The 18,573-nt window shown below is 39.9% G+C and overlaps 1 protein-coding gene across 3 annotated transcripts in view; it reads right to left on the bottom strand.

Moving 5' to 3' along the window:
• Positions 1–18,573, bottom strand: part of LOC137778715 (S-adenosyl-L-methionine-dependent tRNA 4-demethylwyosine synthase TYW1) — a 206,782-nt gene that overhangs the window by 104,401 nt on the left and 83,808 nt on the right. For all 3 annotated transcript variants that reach the window (XM_068565973.1, XM_068565972.1, XM_068565971.1), the window contains exon 13: positions 17,835–17,970. In XM_068565973.1, coding sequence (XP_068422074.1) covers positions 17,835–17,970 — 136 coding nt within the window. The remainder of the gene's footprint in view (positions 1–17,834; positions 17,971–18,573) is intronic.

Genomic DNA, 18,573 nt, shown 5'->3' with positions numbered 1-18,573 from the left:
CAACTGCTCAGTAAAGGCCAAGTGGCCTCTCTCCATGCCGGCATCACCGAGAAGCAAATCTCCCTCGGTTGACGTGGTGAGCTTTTCAAATCGTCTACACCTGACCCTGATGATCCACCAATTGTATTTGGAATGCCATTCAAGATTTTTCTTGCATATCATTTTGCTTTAAATGCTGTATTCAGTTTTGGAAAATAAGTAGAAATTTTGCCCTTGTAAATATCAATTTAAAACACTGTACTGAAAGACTTCTATGCTGTATATGTTTGGGTATTAAACACAAAAAGGTGTAAACCAACAACTGACAGGGAGATGGTCGGTAGGGTATGCCTGTATTTGGAAGAGATGTCTCTTGCTATATCCTTCAGCCGATCCGATAACATGAATCGAAGGTCAAAGGGTAGATAAAACCCTATTAACTTGTGGATAGCCAGATCTTTAAAACCATTTCTCATTTTCTGAGCTGCAGTGTGTCAGTATCATTCACTATTATTCAAGCCACAATCTACTCAGGGCTGACCTTAATACACAGCCAGCTTCATGTAAAAGACACTTTCTCAAATAGAAAGAAAGTTTTGACCCTGAAAGTCATCCACCCGAAATGAATACTACTCTGTGTACTTGGCTATTCAGGCCATCAGGATCTAGAAACTTCTACTGGATAAATTATCCACTGCTACATTAATGACCTATATAAAATTATAGCACATTTTAAAGATAAAATATAAATTGTTCCTCTCTGATATTATCATAGATTTTGTTTATTTTTTAAAAAACCTGGAAAACATGTTAAATGTCACCCATGACTTCACAGTTACACAACTATTATTAATGTTTTTGTGCAATATAAGTCAAAAAAAGTAATTAGTATATACTTTTCCAGCTTCAGTTAAATGACTAATTGAGTGTTTTTAGAACCACAGAATTATTTAACAGATTTTTTAAAACTCTGTTGGTGTGCTAGGCATTATTAACCTGTGGAGAGCTAGCTCTTTAGCTACTTCTTATTTTTACTTCTTATTATTTACTTCTTATTATTATTTACTTCTTATTTTACTTCTTTAGCTACTTCTTATTTTTTGAGTAATATAGATCCTTCCCAACTCTGATCCCAGGGTCTCTCCTGACCGTATGCATGCTCCTTCCCCAGCACTTGTCTCCATGTGTTGGAACTGTCTGTTTATCTGCCCATAGGCAGACCTCAGAGATACTGCAGGCTTAGTTCCAGACCACTGCAATTTTGGTTTCTCAGTGCATATAAAAGTTATGCAAACACTCTACTTTAGTCTATTAAGTGTGCATAGCATTATGTCTCAAGAAGTGTGCATACCTTAAGAAATACTTTATTGTTAAAAAATGCTAACTGTGGGCTTCCCTGGTGGCGCAGTGGTTGAGAGTCTGCCTGCTAATGCAGGGGACACGGGTTCGTGCCCTGGTCTGGGAAGATCCCACATGCCGTGGAGCAGCTAGGCCCGTGAGCCGCAACTACTGAGCCTGTGCGTCTGGAGCCTGTGCTCTCCTGAGCCTGTGCGTCTGGAGCCTGTGCTCCGCAACGAGAGAGGCCACGATGGTGGGAGGCCCGCGCACCGCGATGAAGAGTGGCCCCCGCTTGCCGCAACTAGAGAAAGCCCTAGCACAGAAACGAAGACCCAGCATAGCAATCAATCAGTCAATCAATCAATCAATAAATCTTTAAAAAAAAAAAAAATGCTAACTGTCATCTGAGCTTTCAGCTAGTTGTAGTAGTAACAAAGATTACTGATCACAGACACCATAACAAATATAATTGTAATGAAAAAGTATGAAATAGTGCCAGAATTACCAAAACGTGACAAAGAAACACAAAGTGAGCAAATGCTGTTGGAAAAATAGTGCCAATAAAGACTTGCTCGACACACGGTTGCCACAAACCTTCAACCTGTGAAAAACACAATATCTGCAAAGCACGGTAAAGCGAAGTGCAGTGAAGTGAGCTATGCCTGTTATTTGTCCCCAGGACACTGCAATTCTTCTAGGGCTCAGACCACATCCTAGATATAATTATATCCAGGGTCTATCTAGCACAGGACTTGAAACATAATAAGCTCGAAGTAAGAGGTGGCTGAAATGAATGCAGTAAAAACAGTCTCCAAAGTGTTGAGAATCATTTGTAACCAAAAATTATTTTAAGAGGCAAATGATCACTACTTAGATCAGAACTAATTTTTTTAACAATTTATAGCACTAACACTATTGAACCCATGTGCCAAGCAATGTACTAAGAGTTTTACTTGTGTTATATCACTTAACCCCTCAACACAATCTGGTGAGTCATGAACTATCAATACTTTAATCCCACTTAACTGGTGAGAAAAACAAAGGTTACAGAGCTCAGTAGTTTTGCCAAGGTCACGAAGCTGGTATGGTGCCATGATGGAGTCACACACCTCCACTATGCTCACTTTCCGAGGACCATAAAGACCCCCATGAGGTTCCAATCATATACTTTGACTAAACACTAACTACAGAAAAAATCACTGCCTGAAAGCTTCTAACAGGTGGAAAACAAACAAACAGAAACAACAGGAGATGGAGTATAAAAAAAATTTTTTTTTTTGGGCCACGTTGGCATGTGGGATCTTAGTTCCCCAACCAGGGATCGAACCCGTGCCCCGTGTGGTGGAAGCGCCAAGTCCTAACCACTGGACCGCCAGGGAAGTCCCAAAAGCTCAATGTTTTTTAGTAAACGTTGTATCAAATGGTGATCAAATAACATGTTTAAGATGACTAATTACTAGCGTTAAGTCTTGGGAAATTATATTATGTGTTGGTTAGAATAGTTAGGAAAAACAAATATGTGTAATGTTGATGAAATAAGAGCTCAAAATGAAAATGTTTGTACATGAGACAATTAAAATACCCACTCTCTATAACCCACTATGATCTGACATCCATCAAATTTCTGCTCTCTGCTAGGGGCTTTTTAGCTTCTATCCCACCTTCTCTGCTTTACTCAAGTTTCAATAATGTCTGTTACTACTAGAAAGAAGAAGGATATACAAGTTTTTACAATTCTCTTCCCTAGAAAGAATTATCTTCTTGGGGCAGCTCCTCGATGGTTATTATCCTTTTTGAAAATAAGTAACACTCTGAAAAGGTGCAAAGAGGAAAACAGCCAAAGAGCTCCCTCCACCTCCAGACGCTCAAGTGAAAAAGAATTCAAATGTATAGGTGCATATTGTAATTTATTTAATTGGTTCTCTACTGATGGATATTTAGTTTGCTTCCAATCTTTTGTTATTATAAGTAACGTCACAATGAATAATCTTGTATATATTTTACTTCATGTGGATGGAAGTATGTCTCAGGGTAAATTACTTGATATGAACTGCTCACTCAAAAGGCACATGCACTTTTTATTTTAATAGACAGCATAAAAGTGTCCTTAAGGGACTTCCCTGGTGGCGCAGTGGTTAAGAATCCACCTGCCAATGCAGGGGACACGGGTTCGAGCCCTGCTCCGGGAAGATCCCACATGCCACGGAGCAACTAAGCCCATGCGCCACAACTACTGAGCCTGCGCTCTAGAGCCCACGAGCCACAACTACTGAGCCTGCATGTCACAACTACTGAAGCCCATGCACCTAGAGCCCACGCCCCGCAACAAGAGAAGCCACCGCGATGAGAAGCCCGCGCACCACAACGAAGAGTAGCCCCCACTCGCCACAACTAGAGAAAGCCCACGCGCAGCAACGAAGGTCCAACGCAGCCAAATAAATAAATAAATAAATAAATAAATAAATAAATATATTTTTTTTTAAAAAGTGAAAATATTTTTTTAAAAAAAGTGTCCTTCAAAGGTGAGAGTGTACCAATTTGTATTCTCACCAGAAATATATGAGAGTACTTGTTTCCTTACTGTTATTTTTATTTGTATTTAAAAGCCATTTGCATTTCATGCTCCATTAAGGGTTTTTATCTTTGGCTTATTTTTCTACTGTTTTATTGGTCTTTTTCTTAATGATTGGTAGTAGCATTTTCATTAAATTCAGTACTTTTTAAACTTTCCTAACTTTATTCAATTTATTACCTTTATTTTAAGACTTCATTTAAAAATCTTTTTTCCAGAACTATCCTTATCCCAAAATACACCATTATACGACTGAGAAGTATTTAAGGAAAGAAACAAGATGCTTGACTGGTATTTTTATGAGGTCTACAGGCAAAATCAAGGGATCTTATCCCTCTAACGTTAACAGATCATGAAGCAAAATGATGATTCATGAAGATAAGTCTAAGAGGGAAACAGAATTTTTTTCATATGGTGATCATTACAGTTTCCAGTGTTTGGGAACTTACATTTTTTTATTTGGAGCTACTGCAAAAAATATATATTTTATATATACTTTATACATATATGTAAATAAATATGGAGATGCCACAAAAATATATATGCATACACGTGTATACACATATATGTGTATGCATGTGTCTATATATACTTGCTTCAAGTATTACCAACATTTGTTCCATGTTAAAATTTAAGATAAAAAATGATCCACAGATAAATACATATGAAGTAAGGCAAAAGGGAAGATTATGTACTGCAGATGTTTGTATCAAAATTATTTTCAGAACCTCCCTTCTGCAATGAAGTTCTCCTGCTTAGAGAGAGTTACAGAGTTAAAATAAACAAACAAACAATCTCTGGTCTTGAGAATAAACATTCAAAGCAGAGACCAGGTAAACTCAGAAGACTTTAAAATGTACATACTCAAAATAGATACAAATTTAAGTCAGCTGAATAATTTCTATTTAAAAGAATATACATATTTTTAAAACCGAGGACATAAAGTCCTCAACATGACATACAGATTATAAATTCTCACTAAACCATCTTGGTGGCTTATAATATGAGTTTTCATTTGTTAAGTCTTACTCTGTTTTATAGGCCATTCCAGTAAGCACTTTCCACAATAATTCATTTAATCCTCAAAACAAGCCTATGAGGTAAGTGCTCCTTTATCCCCATCTTACAGGTAAAGGAATTGAAGCACAGGGATGCTGCCTAAGTTGACAAAGCTCTGAGGGGTGGACCCAGAATTCAAACACAGGCATTGTGGCCCCAGAACGCAGTAGGCCACGTGTGTATTGTCTAAGTAGTACTATCGATGTTGAGAATCAGGATGGACTCTCGCCAGTGAAGGAGTTCACTATAGCAAGAGCATCTGACTAGCCAACTAATAACATCTCCCACACTTTACCACCTTGAACACGGGCTGCAGCAATGGCCCACTGGAGAGCACTCCGCCAGGTGCAAGGTGACCAGGGTTAGAGCCAAGCCTGCATGTAGTGGAGGACATCCCACAGATATTCACCCCACTAAATAGAGGAACGTAAAATAAAACCACAAGTCCTAATGGATACCAAGTCATATCCATCAGACTGGCAAAACTTAAAAAAGCATGACAATACATTAAGACCTAAAAACGTTAAAAAGCTGAGTACTTTGAAAAAAATCTAGTTAAATGGAAGATGTATGTGTCTTAAAAAGCTGACAATACCACGTATTTGTGAGGACAGAAAATGGAAACTCAAATACACTAGTCTCCAAAGCCACTCCCCTGAGTACTTGGAAAAAATCTAGTTAAATGGAAGATGTGTATATCCTACAAATCCAACAATTTTCACTCCTGGGTATGGACCCTAAAGAAACTACTGCACGTGTATACAAAGAAACACTTTCAATAATGTTCACTGCAGAGTTGAAAACTTCAGAAAAACTCAAATGCCCATCCACAGGAGAATGAATAATACATTGTAGAATATTTATAAGATGGAATGCTTACAGAGCACTTACAGTGTCTCAAAAGCTAAATGTATCAGCATGAGTAAATCCACAAATACAATATTAAACAAATAAGCAATAAAAAGACGGGGGGCAGGGAATGGGGAGTTGTTGCTTAATGGATGTGTAGTTTCAGTTTGGGAAGATAAAAAACTCTGGAAACAGACTGTGGTGATGGTTGAACAACAATGTGAACGTTCTTAATACCACTGAACTATACATGTACAAATAGTTAAAATGGCCAATTTGATTTTTTCTAATGCTCAAAGAAGAACAACTTGCAGAATGCTATGATGATACTATTATATACGGTTTTAAAATATGAAAAACAGCTCTGTTGTTTACAAAGTTGTAAATATAGAGTGAAGTATAAAAATAGCATAGAATGATAAACACCAAATACAGGACACAGATTATCTCTGAAATAGAGGGAAGGAAAGGAAATATGAAAGAAAAGAGGTTCACAGGGACTGCAACTGAATTTATAATGTTTTATTTCTTAAGCTAGATAGTAGTTATATTGGTATCTACCGTCTTATTTACTGTTTTTTACATCTCCAAAATATTTAATCATACATACAAAATTGGTGATAGAGGGCATTATACGTTAAAACATAAACACAAGCACCCCATGATGTTTTTAGATGTTTCTATCTAGACCTTATGAGGGCAGCACTGCGATTAACCCCATTTTACAGATGAGAAAACTGAGTCTCTTGACCAATATTAGCCAGGAAGTGGTAGAGACAGGACTCCAACATGAGCAGTCTTATTTAAGAATCCCAAGCTCTTAACTGCTACACAAGACAGACTGTTGGGTTAACGATGAAATATACATCAAAAGGAAAGGAGATAAATCTAATTTGTTCATTCACCAAGCATTTATCATGTGGCTATTGTGTGTCACACTGTGATAAGAGCTGGGAAAACAACAATGAGCAAAAATGACATGACATACACTGTGCCTTCTCTCCGGGACCTTTCAGTTTGCAAGAAGAAAGACAATTAACTAAGCAATCACAACCCACCGTGGTAAGCACTATGATGGCGTGTTATAAGATAGCACAAGGCACCGCTGGCACATAAGTGCTGGATACAGACTAGGGGGGGAGGAGGAGGAGGAGGAGGAGGAGGAGGAAGAGGAGGAGAGAGAAAGGGAAAGCCACCAAAGACAAGACCTGCAAATTAAATTGTTAGACCCACAGAATAAGATAGTACCCAGACAATAAGAACAGTGCTGAAGTGTTACATTTACTACTGTGGAAAAAATGTCTGTGACACACTGTTAATGGAAAAAAAGGTCAAAATCAACACATATAGCATCTCCTTGGAATGAACTGGCACTGATATAAGTTTCAGTATACAATAAGCTTATCATGTCAATGCATAAAGGATGAATTATTCAATAAATGATCCTGGATAACTAAATAAAAATGAATACGAAATTGTATCCCAGTTGGATTAAAGAGTCAAGTTTTTTTAAATTAGGCCATGAAAGAACAGGAAAATATGCATAAATATTTTTATAACCCAGGAGAGGTGGGTGAGGACTTTTTAAACACATCACCAAAGGCAGAATTCACAAAGAGAAAGACGACTAGATGTTGAAGGAAAAAGCTGGAAGACCTAGAGTACCAGATTTCAAAATTTTAAATTAACCTTGACTTGCTACGTTATACCATATATAAAAATGTATCTGAGGGTGACATCACCAAGAGGGCAACACAGGTTGTTCCTGACTTCACTCCCTCTCAGAAGAACTACTAACAACTATTCAAACACAAGACACCACTGAGAGAATTCTAGAACACGGGGGTGAGGCTGAAGCACCCCCTGCACCACAGAGACCAAGACAGACTGCAACAGAAGGTAAGAGAAGGGGCTGCAGGTTGACCACACTGCCCCTCCCCCAGGGTAGTGCAGCAGCACACAGCGGGGTCTCCCAAGTCTCCAGTTCCTCCAATAGGAAAAGAGAACCCAGCGGGGACAGGCAGCACCCTCCCTTCCCCCAGCAAAATGGGTGGCTTTGTGGGAGCCCCTACTCTGATACTGTACCACGGGGACTGCAGGGAATCTTCGGGCGCAAACACTCAGAATCTGACTGTCACAGAGAAGCGGGGAGGGGCCTGCAACAACCAGCACGTGGATCTTGGGAGACCGAGTTCATACCTGCAGTGTCCAGGCAGTGACCCCAACCAGCGGCTCTGCTCACCTGCAGAGCGCCCAGGGCGCGCTCTGACCAGGGAACTTGGCGGGGGGCAGATCTGCCTGATTCGGATCCTCAGACAAGGAGTTTTGCTGCCCTAGAGCCCGGTTTGCCTGTGCCCAAGCAAGGAGCTGAATCACAATCCCATCCACTGTGGACAGCGTCCTCCAGCCTCATCTGACCAGAAGGGCTGGTGATAACACCTGGAAGCTCTGCAGCCCAGAAGGACTCCAGCGGAGAGGCAGGCAGGCAGAGCCAATAGTTTGCAGACCAAAGCCAATGGCCCTGCTCAGTCAGGAAACCTGGGGTGTGAGAACAAAAAGCTTTACCAGTTTTAGAGCCTCTTCTCCTGCTGCACCCAGGCTGGGAATCTAATTCACAGGCCCACTTATTGCTGCTGAATACAGCCTTCAGCCTGTCCAACCAGGGAGTCTGACCAGAGCACAGGGGAAGCTGCACAGCCCATTCAACGGCCCTATGTACAGCGGCACTGAACAGAGAGCACAGCCCATGCCTCCCTGATCTGCAGAGCAAAACCGATGGCCTCCCCTGACCAGGAAATTCAGTGCACACTCTGGCCTGATTCAGGTCCCCAAACAACCAGCTATACAGGACCTGGATCCCATCTGGCTGGCCTGCCAGGGCAGGGAAGCTAATTCACAGTCCCACCTACTACAGAATATAGTACACAGTCAGGACCATTGAGTAAGCCTGATCAGAGAATCCAGGCAACCATGGAGCCCCTCCTCCAGCCTCACTTGTGTGGGGAACCAAGCCAGCAGCCCTATACAAACTTCTCAGGCAGTGGCACACTGCCCCCCATCCCCATTCTCAGAGCTCAAACAAGTGCCTCGCCCAAAACAGACCAGAATAGCAGGCCCCAGCTGCCCAAGGACATTACTAGCAGACACACCCAGAAACCCAAACTGAGCTGCCTGGTGAAGAACTGTCTCTGCCAAAGCAAACCTGTGAAGTCAGGAAGAAGAGCCCAATTACTCAAATGCATAGAAAAATATGTAAGGAACCAAGGATCATCAAAAATCAGGTAAATATGAAACCACCAAAAGAAACTAATAGCTCCAACAACTGACTCTAAAGAAATGGAGACTGATGAACTATCACACAAAGAACTCAGAATAACCCTCTTAAGGAAGTTTAGTGAACTACAAGAAAACACAGAGAGACAACTAAACAAAATTAAGAAAACAATGCATGGACAAAATGAGAAGTTCAACAAGGAAACAGTAACCATCAAAAAAACCCAAACAGAAATCCTAGAACTGAAAAATAGAATAACTGAACTAAAGAATTCAATAGAGTTTCAAAATTAGACTCACCGCGCATTTAAAAAAGAAAGCAAAACAAAATAATAAGCAACCTGGAGGACAGAACATTGGAAACTGTCAAAGGAACAAAAAGGGGAAAAAAATGAAAAATCGAAGGAAGCCTACAGGAATTATGGGATACCATGAAAACAAACAATATTCGCATTATGGGAATTCCAGAAAGACAAGAGAAAGATAGAGGGACAGAAAGTATATTTAAAGCAATAATGGCTGAAAACTTCCTAACCTCGGGAGAGAAATGGACATCCAGATCCATGAGGCCCAAAGGACCCAAATAGGTTGAATTGAACAGGATCACACCCAGACACACTATAATTAAATTGTCGAAAGTCAAAGAAAGAATTTTAAGAGTGGTGAGAGAAAAAAGAGAACTCACAAGGGAACTCCCATGAAACAATCAGTGAATTTTGCAATAGAAACTTTTCAGGCCAGGAGAGAATGAGCTGTCATACTCAAAATACTGAAAGAAAATAACTGTCAACCAAGAATTCTATACCCCGTAAGGCTGTCCTTCAGACACAGAAAGAGAGGGAAAGATTTTCCCAAACAAACAAAACCTGGGGGAGTTTATCACCACCAGACCCGCCTTACAAGAAATGCTAAAGGGAGAGTTCTCTGAGTGGAAGTAAAAGAATGCTAATTAACATCATAAAAACATAAAAAGATGGATGTGGCAAGCATTTCACAATATATGTAACTCAAACAATCAGGCTACAGGCCTTAAACTGATACAGTGATATATGTCAATTATTTCTCAATAAAATTGAAAAAAAAATTTTTTTTTGCCTTAAGAAAAAAGAAAAAGGTATCCCCAGGACAAGGCCTTGTCCTTCAGACCCTCAGCAGAATTGCCCCAAACCACTTACTCCTTCCTTTGGGCTGTACTTTGGTCTAGCTAGGCCTCCCCAGGTCAGAGAATCCCCCGAAGAAGGACCAGCTCCCAGCCTACCTAGTCCTCATCCACCTATGGGCAAAAGCATGAACAAGAGTTTTGAATTAACTCTTTGCTCCCTCTTACCAAAACTGTATCCCCTGAGAGCTTTGCCCAGAAATACGCCCTAAACTTCTATCAGAATGCAAAAACGGACAAGGGGAAGCTTAAAGCTCTCTCCACCCAATATTTGGTGAGTGTCAGCCACTCATATTAGCAATCAATCCCCCTGTTGTTGGACACTTGTGCGGATGGTAATACTCTGGTGCTGCTGGCCCCAGGATCCTTGGCACAATTCCAATGGTTCCCCTATTCCTTCCATACACTTTTATAATTAAGCCCTTACTAAATAAACCCTCCTCAAATTACCCTAAAAAAAATTAATTTGAGATGATTCATAGTCCCAAATGTGAAAGAAAAATAAAGCTTTTACAAAAACAAATAAGAAAATATCTTCATGACCTTGGGGTAGACAAAGATTTCATAAACAGGACATGAAAAGCACTAACCATAAAACTTCAACAAATTAATAAATTGGGCTTTGTTAAAATTCAGAACTTTTGTTTATCAGAATATATCATTAAGAGTAAAAAGGCAAAGACAGACTAGAAGGTATCTTGAAAACATGTGTCTGACAAAGCTCTTGTATCCAGAATATATTTTAGAACATCTACAAGTCAATAAAAAATCAACAATAATCCAAATAAATAAGGAACAAAAGAACTGAACACATAATTCACATAAAAAGGATAGCCAAATGTCCAATCAGCATCTGTAAAGGTATTCAAATTGAAAGGTATTCGCTGGGGAAATGCAACCTAAAACTGCAGTGAAAATATCACTAAACAACAATGAAGATGGCTAAATTTTAAAGTGGGGGGGGAGGTCAGAGAATGTAGAACAACCGGTCTTCTCACACACCGCTGGTAGAAATGTAAATTGGTACAATTACTTTGGAAAACTGGTAGTATCTACTAAAGTGGGATGTACACTTACCCTGTAATCTAACAATTCCGGTCTACATATTTACCCAACAGAAATGCAGGTATATTCATATATCTACAAGAATGTCCATAAAAATTATTCATAATAGTGAAAACCATAAAACAATTCAAATGTCCACCAATGGTAGAAACACTGAATAGTTTGTTGTATAGTCATATACTATATAGCAGTAAAAATGAATGAATTATCGCATATAACATCATGGAGAAATCTCAAACAGGTTACTGAGCAAAAAAAAAAAAAAAAATCAGACACAAAGGAATACATAATAAATGGTTCTACTTGTGTAAAGGTCAAAAATAGTCAAATCAAAAATAAATGTAAAAGTTCAAGAATGGGCAAAATAATGTATGGTGACAGAAGTTGACAGAGTTGTTCATGATATTTTAAATAAAAAGTACAGTTGTAAAAATATGTAATGATCTCATTTTATAAGTAAAATACACACACACTTATATACACATGAATTAAAATACACACACACTTATATACACATAAACTCTGGAAGAAAAACAGCACTATAGTAATAGTGTTTTTACCTTTGAATTCTGGTGGCGTATAAGCCATCTTATTTTCTTCATTATGGGAATATTTATTTTCTAACTTGCTTTTAGCAGATATGGTTATCTGATGTTTAACCTCATAAAAGGAAATGCCTTTAATTTCTTCGTTAAACAATATTATTGCTCTGGGTTCAAAAGGTTAATATTCATTATGTTAATATCTTTTGTTCACTCTCCCCACTTCCATCCTTCCATTCGACCCACTACACAATGGTTTCTATGCAAAACACTGCATTCTACTTCGTTTTGACACAGTCATTAGAGGCCAACTGGTAAACCAAGTTTCTTTTTCATCACGCCTTAACCTTCCCTCAATATCTTCATGAAAACTCATTGTTTCTTTGAAGTGTATGTAATGCACAATACTTGCATGGGATTGTACCAACACCATTATCAAATTCTTCCCAGAGTCACTCTCTATATACGCTCTTCATCTTGAAAGCTTGAAAAGTTGTCTTCCCTAAGCTTCCTTCTTTGGCCCTCTTTAGACACTTCCTGGATAATTCCATCCACTTTCTTGCCTTCACCTGCAATCTACTGCTACAGAGACGACTTCTAAATCTACATATTCACACTCCAACATTCCTCTGAGTCCCCAAGTCATGTAAGCAGTGATCTACTAGACATCACTTAATGTCTCAACATGAACCTAAGATGCAACACGTTCATCTTTCCTTAATAAGCTTAGGCAGAAGTCAGGTCTGGAGAAAACCTATTTACTAGGGAATTTTCTGGGGCTGGGGGAAGCCAAACAGTTCGTAGGCACTGGCTTTGGAAAACACCATGGGAGAGATCAAGGTCAGCAGTCTTGGTCTGATTTCAAAAGTGGCTAAAACCAGAATATCCTTTTAGCCAACCAGAGGAGGGTGAAATGGCATTAAACCCAAGATGGGTGGAATCAACACCCTGGAAGATCCATGCCTACAGAGAGGGTGTACACACAGTTTAGATAGAGGTAAAGGGCAAGATAAAGCCTAAGAAACGATAAGAAGAAGAAACAAATATCCAGACCACAGCCAGATGGACTAAGGCTCAAGAGAAGACTTTGGCATCAACACGGGGAGGTGGAAATAAACCAAACAGATCAATAAGCAGGGGAACTAGTCAGAATGATGGAGGGGTGATTAGCTTATCCTAAAAGGGAGGGAGGGAAGAAGATAGGCTATTTCATTGACTCTAAGATACTCGAGATTGTAAGACACACAATTATTTTATGTACCATCATTTTATGTCTCTCCTTTATGAAAGTAACAATGCTAGCAATTAAATATGACATGCCATCTCCGGCCATCTGACTTTAGAAATGTTAGAAAGTAACAAAATGTGCATGCTGCAACTGGAGAGCGGCAGAGGCACAAGGCCCCCTCTCAGGTGTGCTCAGGACAGGAACCTGATTTACACTCAGGCCCCCACGATATGAAGAAGCAGGCTGGAACACACTCTTGCGAGACCCTGATACCGGCCAACAAGCAGGAAACTGAGTGAGGGGGGAAAAACCCAGTCTCCTCTCCCATGTGTCTGCTTTACCACTCACACACAACACTTCACTTCTGACACCTCTGGTCACCAAATGTGCGGGGGGATTTTCCCCCACCAAGCAATTCTCTGCAACACCAGCTGGTGTCCTACAAATTAACTCAATTCTGACACTGCACCCTACTTGAGAGGCCAGTCCCAAGTCTAGGTTATCACCTGTGTTTCCGGCTGATGGGCTCTAAATCAGAGGTTCCCATAACCCCCTCCTCTGGTGTGATTAATTTGCTAGAGCAGCTCACAGAACTCAGGGAAACACTGACTTAGGTTAACCAGTTTATTAAAGGGTACAGATGAACAACCAGATGAAGAGACGCATAACGCGAGGTCTTGGGAGGGTCCTGAGCACGGGCACTTCTGTCCCCATGGAGTTGGGGGCGCATCAACCTCCTGATAGGTGGATATGTTCACCAACCTGGAAGCTCCCCAAACCCCTTAGTGGGATTTTTATGGAGGTTTCCTCTCGCAGGCACAATCAATTACTAACTTCATTTCCAGCCCATCTCCCCTCTCTAGAGAGGGGTGTGGGGGGGTGGGGGGGCAGGGGGGTGCTGAAAATTCCAAGGTGCCTTATTAGAATAAAAGATGCTCCTAGCGCTCTTATCACTTAGAAAGTTACAAGGGCTTTAGGAACTCTGTGCCGGGAACTGGGGGCAGAGACCAATATATATATTATCTCACACTGTTACTGATGAAAAACTATGCTGTCTTTAACCTGAAGGTCACAGAGAAACTTTAATAGCATGCAAAAATGCTCATGACCCGGTGTTAACAACAACAAAAAGCAACATATAAAATTGAATCATATATGCAAAACAAATCACTCTCTCCCCCTCAAAGGATTAACTAGAAGTGTTACTTCAAAACGTCAGTAGTAGCTGCCTCAAGGTCCTGGAATTAATAGGTAGCTTCTTGCTTTGTTTCTTTATATATCTCTTTACTTCCCCCCAAATTTCTATATTCAACGTGGAATTTTTATAATCAGAGATAAGGTCAAATATTAAACATTTGTTTTTTAAAAACTGCCAGTTGCGGTCACATGGATACTTTGGTTTATTTAAATATTAGATACAGAGCCATCTCATTAATGTACAATAAGCCCTTCTTAACAGTGAGACAACATTCCTCTGACAACATCAGGTCAATGCATGCTCACATCCATAGAACTAAGTTCATTTTGGATACCCAAAAATATGTAATGCGGGAAATTATTTTTGTCTTTCAAACATGAGGTTTCAAGAATATCAGTATCCTTGCTCAAACGTGGAAAAGGATTAATTACTTCCATTTCCTGCTGGATCTTCAACTTGGCATAATAATGTGCCAGCAGAAACACATCTGGTCACACTGCTGATAAAAGTCTACTGCCAGGGCTTCCCTGGTGGTGCAGTGGTTAAGAATCCGCCTGCCAATGCAGGGGACACAGGTTCGAGCCCTGGCCCAGGAAGATCCCACATCAGCGGAGTAACTAAGTCTGTGCGCCACAACTACTGAGCCTGTGCTCTGGAGCCTGCAAGCCACAACTACTGAGTCCACGTGCCACAACTACTGAAGCCCACGCGCCTAGAGCCCGTGCTCCACAACGAGAAGCCACACTGCAATGAGAAGCCCGTGCACCGCCAACAAAGAGTAGCCCCTGCTCCCAGCAACTAGAGAAAACCCGCGTACATCAGCGAAGACCCAACGCGGCCAAAAATTAAGTAAATGAATAAATAAATAAATTTATTTAAAAAAAAAAGTCTACTGCCAAAGGTAGGCAGTGCTGTCCTGCACAAGACGGATTTCTTTTTATTTTTTTTAAAAAAAGGACTGTTTGACAAGTAGCTGTCATGTCCAGAAATTGAAGCTAACACATTTTGTGCTGTGTTATCTTGATGGAATTGCTTTTTAGCCCCACATACTCAAATACCAATCTATTTCTCCCCTCATATTTGAAAAGGAACATTTAGACAAAGGATAAAAATCTTGAAATGTAACCTTTATACTTGCCAAGAGTAATAAAACAAAATATGCTACCTTCTTCTACTTTGGGTGGTACTAGATCATACGTAGGCTGAAAAGCTTAGGAAAAATCGGATGTCTTTGTTTATAAAGTTTAAGAAATTCTTTCTCTTCAAATGTCTTTTCTTGCTCAGGTATACTAAAATCTCAAACAAGTAACAGAAGATAATAGTATGGACGTTCTAATTGAAACATCTCAAATATCAATTTAATTTCAAAGTTTTCATTTAAAAACTCAAATGATTATCAGATGATAGTGATCATACACTTGACCCCAGCTGATAAGTATAGTCACAACATAAATGTCTTATTTTTCAGTATTATACAGCAGTAAAGTCGACCTTTCTTGATAGTATCTAATGTACCAATATCAGACATTCAAAAGGAAATAACATAGCTTGAGTTAATTTAAAGAAAACTTTTTATTTTGACAGCAGCTTCCTGCTGCAGATCTTTCTTAAATGACAGTATAAACAATACAAGAATGAGAAACATAAACTAACTGCGACAAAATGCTTAGAGAGCAATTGCCCTAATCTGAGAGCAGCTACTTTAAACAGCCCAAGGAAACTTTTCCAACTAGAGTTACGTGGACACAATTATGATATTATATGTAAGAAGCTCATGGGTTAGAAAATACTGTAGAACTTTAAGTTAGTGCGTTACTATCAATGAGTCAATCCAGAGTACTTACAACTGAACTGGACATCCGAAGGCTTACTTGTAACTTCAAGACACGAATTCATTTTGTGGAAAATTTTGGCCAAAAGGCAAAAAGGAGGCTATTGAGCCATCCTGCTAATGCCTATTTCTCATCTTCCACACTCCGACTCAGGATATGGTCTAGATAACAATCTCATATGTGTTTGAGACTGCCAGCCCCTGCTGTTTACTTCCATCTAAATCCGTTCTGATTTTTATGCTATGTATCTCCTGTTTCAGCAATAAGCAATGAGGATACAGCTGAAGGTGAAGTCCAGAGACGAAGAAAATTTAGGAACCAAAAAGCATCTGATTTGCTAGCTTTATAAATAATCCAAGACAGATCAGAAACCAATGCCTATTTTGAATGTCTTAAATAATGTCAGTGTTAATCACCAAAAAAGGCACTGATTTAACTTCTCAAGCATAAAAACGGGGGGCGGGGGGGGGGGGGGAGGGGGGAGGGGGGGAGGTGCGAGGCAGTTCCGATAGCTGAAAAGTCAAGAAAATGTGTACAGTACATCTTACTACTACAGAGCTCTGGTTGAGTCTCCACTCATTCATTCTTTTAACAAACATTTATCAAATACCATTAAATATGTTGTGTTAGAATTCAGACATGAGTAAGGAGTCCAGTTGGGGAGAGAGAAGCTAGGATAAAACAGAGGAAATGAAGTGTATTTACAGATATAAAACTTGGGAAGGGAGACAGGGGGCAGCTATTTGCAACTGAAAACGGCTTCGCAGTAGAGGTAATAACGAAGCTGAGACTTGAAGGTTGCAGAGAATTTCTACAAGTCGAAGAAATGGAAAGAAAGGACAGTCTAAGTTCTGAGGAGGTAACCAACGACTCGGGACAAGTGCTGGGCACACCTGCAGAAACAGCAAGACAAGCAGGGATGTGTAGCATTCCTGGGGAACATGGTGAATGATGAGTCTGGAAACGTTCACTGCAGCCCGACGGCGATGGGGTGGGAATGGCACAGTAAGTGCCGGGCAAAGGAGAGAAAGGCAGGTTTTCTGGGACAGTGACTTCCATGTATTTGGCTGCACATCAAAAATCACCCAAGATGTTTAAAATGCAGATTCTCAAATCCCCCTAGGAATAGGAAACTGTTAATTTTTTAAGCTCCCGTAGTGACTGTCAGTATCAGTTAGGTTTGGGTAAAGCAAGAGGAACTGCAGGGTAGAAGCAAAGAGAACAGAAAAGGGGAAATGGCTACAAGAGAAGAAGAGGTAGAACTAACAGAAAATACCAACTATCGACATAGGGGCCAATGGAAAAGAAGAACCAGAAGGTACCTTAGGTCAAAAAGAATAGGAAGACTTAAGAAGGGGCAACTGTTTGCAGGAAAAGACATTGGGGTCGGACATTCTGGGATTGAGTTCCTTATTGGGCAGGAAATTTTGTTCTAGAAATTCAGGAAAACTAACTTCATATTTAAACATATACTATTTGCTGACACCTCTTCTAGGATTGCTATGTACTGCGCTTACCCGTGTTTTATTAATTAGCTTTGGGAGTGTGCACCTCTCTCCTGAAATACATGAAGGACATACAATATATATAAGGCAGAGTGCTAGAAACTTAAGAAGAACTCAATAAATATTTACTGAATAATAAAAGTGGAAGTCTAGAAAAAAGTTGAAGATTTTAGTCTTTTTTTTTTTTTTTTTAAAGAAAAAACAAATCTTTTTTTTAAGATGTCATAATTCTTACCTTTGCAGCCAAGGCTTTTAAACTGTCGAGGAATCTTTGCCAGAAATCCTTGAAGAGCGGGCGGTCAATTTTCTTCAGGCTCTCTTTGGTGCTGGCGTCCACACTAACGTATAGCTGGGTAACTGGTTTGAGGTTCCTTGGTAATTTAAAATTAAAAAAAAAAAAAAAAAAAAATACAACAATCGAAGAAGAAAATTATGCCTAAGTCGGGCTTTACAGGATGTTAAATTTACAATCAGTAATAGATGTGATGATTAAACATTTCACGGGGGTCTAGAGGGTTCTGCTTCTCCCGGAAGATTAAAGCCATGATTTTAATGTAACAGAATGGGATGTCAGTTGGTTATTTTTTTCAAATGACTGGACACCATCCCTAATAAACTGAAAACACTTGATTACTTAAAAGTGGTCTCTCTTCAAACACTACATTTTAGTGGAAAATAAAACAAGATCAGGCTTTAGGTCTGGCACCATCAGCTCAGCACAATTACAAGGGGCTCTCAGGCCAAAGTTTCTTCATAAACTCTGCCACTTAAGACCTCTACAGGGGTCTGTGCTGACGGGCCACCTCCCATCATCAATTTGCTGATGGATGCTTTCTAAGGAACAAGAGCAAGGCTTCTCTGAAGGGCGCAGAGCCACACCAATGCCTCACCTACGCCTCTGAGAGCAGGAGTGGGTTTAAAGTCAAGCCCTGTGTGGGCGAACAATGACCTATTCAGGGAGCCATAAGCAATGC

This window comes from Eschrichtius robustus, chromosome 16 (assembly GCF_028021215.1).
Source record: "Eschrichtius robustus isolate mEscRob2 chromosome 16, mEscRob2.pri, whole genome shotgun sequence".
NCBI lineage: Eukaryota > Metazoa > Chordata > Mammalia > Artiodactyla > Eschrichtiidae > Eschrichtius > Eschrichtius robustus.
Note: the sequence above shows the minus strand (reverse complement) of the source record. Positions and strands in the feature narration are given on the sequence as shown.